This window comes from Crocodylus porosus, unplaced genomic scaffold (assembly GCF_001723895.1).
Source record: "Crocodylus porosus isolate Cpor-Errol unplaced genomic scaffold, CroPor_comp1, whole genome shotgun sequence".
Taxonomy (NCBI): domain Eukaryota; kingdom Metazoa; phylum Chordata; order Crocodylia; family Crocodylidae; genus Crocodylus; species Crocodylus porosus.
Window position 1 is genome coordinate 13,706,421 of NW_017728943.1, and position 9,643 is coordinate 13,716,063.

General features: G+C 44.3%; 1 protein-coding gene across 2 annotated transcripts in view; it reads right to left on the minus strand.

Moving 5' to 3' along the window:
• The window catches only part of CHD1L (chromodomain helicase DNA binding protein 1 like), a 30,706-nt gene that overhangs the window by 20,190 nt on the left and 873 nt on the right, over positions 1-9,643 (minus strand). Inside the window, exons 1-6 of one of the 2 annotated variants that reach the window (XM_019548745.1) lie at positions 9,436-9,585; positions 7,194-7,306; positions 6,320-6,426; positions 4,703-4,817; positions 3,595-3,626; positions 1,066-1,147 (exon numbers count right to left, since the gene is read on the minus strand). In XM_019548745.1, the coding sequence (XP_019404290.1) occupies positions 1,066-1,147; positions 3,595-3,626; positions 4,703-4,817; positions 6,320-6,426; positions 7,194-7,306; positions 9,436-9,532 (546 nt within the window). In that variant the 5' untranslated portion in view covers positions 9,533-9,585. Of the gene's footprint in view, positions 1-1,065; positions 1,148-3,594; positions 3,627-4,702; positions 4,818-6,319; positions 6,427-7,193; positions 7,307-9,435; positions 9,586-9,643 lie in introns of those variants that run through there. The other variant, XM_019548746.1, reaches the window with a different exon arrangement.

Below are 9,643 nucleotides of genomic sequence, written 5' to 3' on the forward strand. Positions count from 1 at the left end.
AGCTCCTTCCAACCAGACATTGAACAATTGATCACTACTTGTTCAGCACAATGATTCAACCCGTTTTGTATCCTCCTTACAGTACTTTTGTTTAGTCGGTAATTTTTTAGTTTATTAATGAGAATGTTGTGAAATACAGTATCAAAAACCTTGTTAAAGCCCTAGTATCACATGCATGGCTTTTCTCCCATCCACACAGCTTGTCACCATATCATAAAAAAATCAAGTTAGTCAGGTATGATTTGTCCTTGGCAAATTCATGCTGGCTGTTCCTAATCACTCAGTTCTCCTCTAGAGGCTTCCCAACAAATTCCTTGAAGACCTGCTCCATGATCTTTCCTGGTATCAAGATCAGGCTGACTGGTCTGTAGTTCCCCAGATCCTCCTTCTTGTCTTTCTTAAGCATGAGCTTTATATATTTGCCTTTTTCCAATGATCTGGAACGTCACCCAACCTATACAAATCCTCAAAAAAGATAGCCAGTGGCTCTGAAATTACCTCAACCATTTCCTTTAGTACCCTAGGCCATATCCCATCTGCCCTTGCAACCTGAAAGCCTCTAGCACCTCTAAGAAATCCCTAACCTGTTCTTCCACTACTTTAAGCTGTTTGTCTCCATCCGTACTTTTTGCTGCCAACTCCGCTTACCATCTGGTAGCTGACTTTATTTGTGAACCCTGAAGTAAAAAAAGGCATTTAAAAAGAAATGCTATCTTCCTGAGTTAGTCAGAAACATGCTCACATCACAGAAGCCATAGGGATGTGATTGAGTCTTGCATTGTTTAAAGTCTCTCTCTGAAATTGCTCAAACCTCCAAAGCACTAATATTAATCAGAATGTGACACAAATTCTAGACAGAGGGTTCCCTCTCACCACATGGACAGAAAGCTCCAAGCCATCTGTCATGAAAGACAGGGGAAGTCTGTCCATTGTCTTGGCTGGGGACTGGATCAGGCCAAAAGACTGACATACACTGAGGGATAGTGGAAAGATAAATTCTAATCTTATTTCCTTGAAAAGCAAGAACAATCCATGAAATTATTCAACACTGATGAATTTATTCACCTCAGAAAGTGTCTTATGCAGCAGGGAGTTCTGGTTTTTCAGTCTGTGCGCTTCATCCACAACTAGAGCAGCCCAATTAAAGCTGTAAAAAAAAACCAAACAGAAAAGACAGCTCTCAATTAAACTCAAACAAGCAATTTTGGCCAAGATACAAAGGGCACTGTCTGTGACCCCTCTCTCTCTCTGTGCTGAAAACAGCCCTGGACTGAAAACCAAAATCCAAGCTGCAAGAAGGGGTGTGGAATAAGATCTTCATCTACAGTTTGCCATTCTAGTGCATACTTTCCTGTACTTATACTGGATGCGTTCAAATAATCTCTGCATGCAAGGTTGTAAAAAGTTTTCCATTCTCATCTCCTCTTTTATAACACTCAAAACTCTCTGAAGCATTAAACTTTTGAGGTGAAGTGTGATGGCCAGAAAATGGTATTTAGAGGCTTATTTTTGGGAATTTGCCTAAAGGTAAAGTAGATATGCATTAGAACAATGGTTCAGGGCAAGGGCAAAGGGTTAATTGATTTTTAAAAGCCTGGTTGTCGCACAGTCTTACAGCCTTCAAGGCAGACGCACAGACTGGGAAATTGTAGGCATGTACCACACTGTTCCATAACATGAGATAAGGTGGCTCCAGCTCACAGTGCTCAAGTCCAGAGCCCTTGAGCTCTCTGGTTTTGGAAACAGACCAAATTAGGAGGACATCAGTAAAGCCCAAATTAGATGTGTGCATGTGATGGGCTTGTGAAACAAAGAAATATGCTGACAGGACAGAACATTGACAGTATGATGACCGTAGAAAGACCTATCAGTGATGCCCATAGATGAAGAGTCACCAGGAGGGGAAAAAGAATACAAAAGAAGGGATTTCAGGGCAACAAAGGGTCCCTGAGATGGGAATCCAAGGCACCATGGACAGACGGCATACCACCAACCTGTCTCATCCAACCCAGGGAGTGGAGAGGGGCAGCCTCAGCTTCCAACCTCCAGGCTGCTGACATCTGACATTCAAGAGAGAACCTCAGAGTGAAGCTCGCGTCCTGGCCAAAAATACCTTGACTGATGATAGCCCTAAGATTGGTAGCTATAGAATTGCTTGTATTATTCTTACCTGCTATCATTATGTATCAATAAAATTGGCCTATTATCAAATAGAAAGGTTGTGGTCAGTCTGAGCGTTTGGGTCTACCTGGAACAAGGTATCTGGGTCAGAAATCCAGTGCCAAAATTCTCCCTGGTTATATACCCAGATTGAAGTTTTTGGACAAAAATAACATGCTTACCATGCCCCATTTTTTATCAAACCCTGTAACACAGATGACTAGTTGTGAATTGAGGTACAAAGGGTGGAGAAGGAATTTGTTCTCTGCCTCCTGTGGGATTGACTCCTGAAGTTCTCACTAGATTTGACTGTCTCCAGAACTTATAACTAAAGGCATTATTACTGTAAGCCTTATTACAAGATATTGAAATCTCTTCCTGTTTTAAATGCAGCTTTAAATTCTCTGATCATGATATGAATAACTGCCACTAATTCGTAACACTAAACACAATACAGATTCTGTCAGAAAGTGAGTTACTGCTTCCAAGCCTCCAGGCTGCCTATGTCATGCAATACAATTTAGGTTAGGAGGTTGTAGTGATCATCACAGGAGATGGTTCAGGTTTCTCAATTTCATACTTATAACCTAAGCCACCCACATGGTGGATCTACATGGACCAGAATGTGACACTTTGGGCTTCTGCATACTCTGTTCTGCTGGCATTACTGATGATGACTCCCTGGACGAGATGACTTGAATATGGAACACACTCCCTGACTTCATGCCAGTTATGTAAGATAAGCACACAATGCATTTCTATGCCCTTGCTAGAAAACCATCCGTTTCATTCAAGGAAAGCTGGAAGAACACAGAAGCGCTCTTGAAAATGAAAAGATTTTTTTTTAACTGAAATAGATCAGGAACAAAGTCCTGATACTCAGTGGCCACATCTACACAAACAGCAGACTTCAGTTACTACACAGTACTGTCCCCATACACTTTTTTTCAGATGCTACTGCACAGTAGCAGTGCATCATGGTTAGTGCCTGCCAATGCTACTGTGCAGTAACAACAGGCTACCGCGCAGTAGCGTCTTGCATAGACATGCCCAATAGGTGCATCTACATGTTCATTAATGTGTCATAATTATGGTCCATTAAGTTTATATTTGTAATAACAGGTATTAAGTTAATGTGCTGTAATCAGCGCTGCTGCACATTAGTGCACATGAACACTTTTTTAGTTACGTTAATGTGCCTTAGACTAAATCTGCTCCACATTAACATGGTTTTTGCCTGCTGTACTACTGTGCAGTAGAATTAGTCTTCGGCGTAGAATTAGTCTTCGGCGCATTCAGCATCTTGTGTAGATGTGCTTGCTGAAGAGCAGCCACAGCTCATGTAAAACAGACAGTGTCTGAAAGGAAAGCACCTCAAGGAAAAGGACGACAGGCTCACTGAACAAATCTGAATAATTTAAAAAGTAAACTCACCACTTTAGAAATGTTGCATCTTTCAGGCAAATCTGCAAACGAAGTGAGATGACCTGTCAGTTATGTTAGCAAAGCTCTTTGGGATTTTCTGTACTGAAAAGTGGTAGATAAACCAAACAGGGATCACTTCACCAGCCCTTTAAACAACAGCTGCCTCTTGAGAGGAGCATGACAGTTAGTGGGTGGGAATCAAAAATGTAGAAAGAATTTAGGAGATGGAAAGTAATTAGTGTAGCTGAACCTGACCCTATTCTTATGGACAATGTCACGGAGATTCTCAAATAACCACAAGTTACCCAGGCTATAGTTTTATCTGAAATACAATTTAAAAAAACCAGCAATGTTAAAGAAAGACTTTTACATTGGGAAAAACATTTGTCTCAGTCTCTTCACCTTTGTCACATTTTCCTACGATGGTTTTTCTCATATTTGAGAATCAAAAGTTTTCAATATCCCTGCCACATCCCATTTCTCCTCGTCCCCCTGCCATCAAAATAAATTATCACAATGAATGTGCGGTGTCAGGATTCTTTGCTGATGTCACAAGTATGCAAATGCAGCCTGCTCACCTGCAGGTTCAAAATGGAGAAGACTTTGGGCTGTGTAAGGACAAAGTCCTTCTCCAAAACACAGTGTCCTCACTGTGCCAGCAAAGGGAAAGGAAAAATGCAAGCCAGATCTATTTCTTTCTACACGCTGTGTTTCCTTGAGCTCACTCCAGTGTGAAAGCCCCTTCAGCCTTCTCATACCAAGTACTCACAGTGCATAACCACAACTGGGGAGGAACAAGGTGGGGGAGAGAAAAGCAGGTGTGAAGGGGTTGGGATGGGGCACGGTAAGACAAACAAGTCTGAGGTGTGAAGAAAACAAAAGACACCCCAGAACAAGGAAAAAGGAGGGCAGAAACAAGGAGGAAAGGACCGAGAAACTGAACAGAGAGAGCTGAGAGACTTTTCACCACAACTGGACTCAAGTGGATGCGTTTAACTGTTTAAAAACAGACCAAACTGCCAATGTGAAATTATGAAACAAGCTATTCATAATGGAGACAAAGAAATTTTTTCCCTGGCTGGAAACAGATTGGTCCCGAGAGTAGGGAGAGTGGTACCTCATATGTTGTCAGTAGGACCTGGAAGTGACATGGTGCTTTCAGGTCCCTCTGCAGCTCTGCTCTTTCCTCCTTGTCTCCCACATATGTCACAAAGGAGAGACCTGGAGCAAATCTGTTCCCATTAAAAAAAACAAAACAAAGGAATGAGCTGGGCTGAGCCTTCCAGGCCCCAAAAGCTTGTTGTCAACTTCAAACCCTGTCAATCAAACCTAGTTTAAAAACCAAAAGAGGACCCAGGTGGGAACCCCTTATTTAAATCACAGTGCTAGAAAAGCTGTTGGATCCAAGTCCCTGTTTTTAATCCTGCCCTGATGGGTTTGGACTCAGATTATATACTGTTTCTCTGGCTGTCGCATGGAGGACTGAAGAAGCTCATGAAATTGGCAGCATTCTCACAGGCCTTACCATCCAAGATGGGACATGGCAGAACAGCAGCCATTGTCATGGGATGTCCACTACTTTCAGTGGAAGACTTCACAAGAAGGCAGCAAGATAACAGTGCTGTCAAATCTGAACGTTATTCTGGATATGGCTTCCAGTCTGAACCTTGAAATCCAGCCAACACCAGACCCAACACTTACCTCTTCTCCAGCAAGAGCTCTTTTTACAAGGCAGTAGGGATCCCCTGAATACCAGCAGGAATCTACATCTATCCAGAACACTCATTGCAGGGAACGATCCTGAGATGCTAATTACCCACAGCTCCCACTGAAGTCACGGTCACAGAACCCAGTCCAGAGCTCTTCGCCCAGGCAAGGCTCCCACTAACATCAACAGAAATTCTTTCCCCAACATAACATTCCAGGAGGACCAACACAATCCTTCAGTGAAAAAAGATGCTGCATATCCTTCCCAGTTTTTTCTGCCTCTGCACAAGACAGAACTGCCCTCATAATCTTTATAGGATGGAGAGGGAAGGAGTACTGTGAAAGAGAGCAAAGTCATCGCAATGGAGTTCTCTCTTACTTTTTCACCCCACCATAAATATCTGAATATCCTTCTCATGTACATGGCAATGTATATTCCCTGAGCCATGCCTTACAATAAATACATTCTTGTTGATTTACATCAGTTCACTTCATGGCCTGATCAGTTGTATCACATCCTCCTGAGAGACAGCAAATTCCCACAACTCAAAAGCAGTCTTTTTCTTCTTGTTCTAACACTCACAGTTTTAAAGCCCATAAATAATAGCCACACCATCAACTGATCTAGTGCACACAGGCCTGCCTTACACACACAGATGTAATGGTGTTCTGCTTGCCCAATCTGTGCACATACAGTCAATATACTTGTGTGTGGGCAGGTTTAATTTGGACCTTGCCCTTTGCCCCAGAGCACTGAGGTTACAACAATTAACAATAAAAGCCAAGAGAAGTAGGGGGCAGCTGTGCCAGGAGTCACCCAGTACTATGCACCCTACCTCAGGGGACATCCCAGTACACAAGGTTACACAGAAAATCATGCATTAGCTGTGAACTGTGCCCTTCTGTGCCACAAACTTGATGTTTCAGTGTCTTTCCTTTAATTTTAGCGGTGTAAGCATATGCTAAGTGGATTGTTGCAACTCACTGATATGACAGCAAACATCTGCATCATAATCCTAAGGCTCACCTCTTCAGTTCCTCCTTCCAGTTGCTCAGTACAGAAAGAGGACAAAGAATAAGAAATGGCCCTTTGTTTATGAAGTTTCCAGCCAAATACACAAGCAGAGAAATGGTCTAGAACACAAAGAAAAGAGTTGTTGTCAATAATAAGCAGTTCCAAACCAAACCCCACAATCTAAATACAAACCTTCCCTCCAACACCATCTTTGCTGTTGGTTCCTGACAGGTTCACTATAGCAAAACCCTGACCATAAGCACTGCAAACTATGGAAAAGAGTCTATCAAATACACTGCAGCTGCAGTCCAATTCTATCACTAATCTGGAAGCCCTCTGTCCCCTACTCAGAAATGTTTTTCCCTTGTAATGTTGAAAGAATGCAATGTACTACATGCTAATTTTAAATGAGTAATTTGCATATCACTTAAAATTCAGGGAATACTGTCAGTTGAAGAAACGTGCCAGGCTCGCTTTGCCAAATTCTTAACAGAAGTGGAATGCTTATTTTGACAAGGAAAAAGAAAGACTATGAAACAGCTATAAAAATCTAACCATCTCTGCTCTGAAAACTGAACTTTGTAAAATGATCTACTCAGAGAGTCACAAAAGCAACATCTTATCATATTCACAGCAAGTTGTTTTGTCAGCTCAGCAGTTTCCCCCCTAAGAATATCATTTTGCCTTTTATTTTAAAAAACAGAAGTGTTTTAACTGAACAAGAGCAGAAGAAATCAAGATTTAGGCCTTTTTCTTCTCAGGGACATCAATATTTGATCCTAATCGAAATAAACTTTAAGAAATTCCTTTCCTACCTCTTGCAGAAACACTGGGAAGACAAAAAATAGTCAAAATTGATTGTCGACGGAGAAATGAAAAGAGGCACCTGACAAGTCTTTCCAAGACCCATCTCATCACCCAGGATGCAGCCATGTTGACGTTCATAGCATTGTACTAGCCAGTTCACTCCGTCTACTTGGTAGGAACGTAGCTGAATACCTAAAACACAAGAGTGACTTGGTAAAGCTCACAAAATTGTCATACAATACTTGGCACTGCATTCTGTAACCCTGCAGATGTAGAAACACAGGGCAGATTAGGCCTACCTATCAAGTCAGCTTTCATGCCAAAAAAATATTTTACAGTGCTTTACAATCTGCACTGTTTGTCAAAAAGCTTCCAGGCTGAACAAAAAGTGTTAATTTTAACTTTGAAAGACCTTAATGATTTGGAACTTGCCTCCCTGGCATGCTGGACTGCTGTGGGTGAGGTGTGTAAAGGCACCAGTTCCACAACCTCCTAGAAATCAAACACAAGGAAATTGCTTGGGTGTCATCTTCCTTGATGATCCCCTTCCTTGGAGGGCTGTGCGCCCTCATGCTGTCAGAACACAGCTTTACCCCTCCTCAGCATGCTGCAAAGTTCAGAATTTCTCTCTCACAGAAGGCGATGGAGTAAAAGTCTTCTGTTAAAAAACTGGAGGTGATTTTATTACAAACTGTCCATCTACTTCAAGGATAAAGGATGTTACTGTGGTTAAGGCACAAGACTGGGAGGTGGAAGACATGGCCATTATTCCAAATTCTTTGAAATGCTCCCTATGAAATACAGAGCAAAAATTACTGAGGGTTATGTCATCACCATAGTGCAAAGCAGAGAAACCCAACTTAGCTAGTAGTCACTAGGCCTGTGTGAGTAGGCAGCTATTCGATTCGGCTTCAGATCCGGCCACTTTGGATGCCAGGGATCTGATCCAGAGCTCTGGACCAGGTTCCCACTTTGATCTGTCCAAAGCTTTGGAGCTGCCTTGGAGATCTGGCCGTAGGGTATAACGGGGAATCAATGAAATATCTATGACTTTGTTTTTTGTCTGATTTAGAGGAAACTTGCAGGGGTGGTAGCCCCTGCTGAGGCCATGATGTCTGCCAAGTTTTAAGGAGATAGGTGTAGGGGTTTGGGGGGAACTGTACCCCAAATTCTTGAAAGCAAAACTCATGTCACATGTATGTGTTACACCACAGTGGGGTGAAAACTGCAGGGGTGGCAGTTGCAGGGGTGGCAGTTGCACAAGCACCCATGTCATGAGTTTTACCTGTCAGCAGCTAGAGATGCAGGGCCCCAGAACCCCCCTGCACTGATCTCAACAGCTGGCTGCAGTAAAGTCAAGCAGCAGAAGCAATTGGCATTCTATGTATACCAAGGATGGGCAAAATGGTGGATCTGGCTGATGGCTGGACTTCATTTCCCAGCAGCCCCTGCCTACTAGCTGGGGCTGATTTCCATGGGGACCCCAGCAGCCACACTGTGATAGCATGAGGCAGGGGTTTTCATGGAGATCCATCCCAGCAGTGTTGGCAGGGCGCATGGCAAGGTGTGGAGTTGCTTTACAGTCAGGCTGGGATCTTGCAGCCGTGACAGTGTAGTCCGGAGCTGGGGCAGAGTCACAATCTGCAGCCTGTATGCTCCAGGCAGGGGCGTGCATGCAGTGGATCGCCACTCTGCCCCAGCTCCTTGCAGTGATGACAGCACATGTGCGCGTATTTTTTCTCCTTTCATTAAAAAAACAAGACCCTCTTCCTTCTCCCAGGTTGGGGAAGCCCATCCTTCTTCACATCGGTCAGCAGATAAGTTTATTTTGGATACCTCTTTCATTTCAGGTCTCCCTTTAAACAGACCCACTTACAGCAGCTCAGCTCCAAAGGACCTCCACAGAAACAACCTCTGCTCCCTGTTCCACGCAAGCTAAGCAACTGCAGGGAGGTTACAGGCCATCTCATGTGGCCAATGAAGCTCCACTGAAGGAATGAAGTTTTACTTCGGAGCTCCACCCACTACCTGACAGCAGAACCTGGCCCACGAGGTGCATTACGGTTATGTAGGAGAGCAGGGCTGGAAGGGACCTCAAGAGGTCACCTAGTCCAGGCCCCTACTCAAGGCAGGACTGTCAAAGAGGGACGATTCCATGCAGCACCCCGAGACGAGGACCTCAATACTGTTCAACCCTTAAAGCCATGGGGCCTGGGCGGCAAGCCCCTGGCGGATCTAGCCCAAGCCACATTCTTTCATCCATGCTGAGCCCGGAAACAGGCAACACCTCCTCCGGGGCGGGCCCCGCCGCCAGCACTGACCTGCCAGGCCCCAGTGGCACAGGTCCTCCTCCTTCACGGGCACGCCGCCCGCCCGCCCTCCGGGCTTACTGCAAAGGGCCTGGAAGAAGCGAGACATCTCGTCGGCCGCCTCCCGCTGCCTCGGCCCGGCAGCCCCCTACCCACCCCCGCGGCAGCAGCTCGGGCGCCGGAAGCCGCATTACAACATTGTATGGGGTTGGCTTCGCAG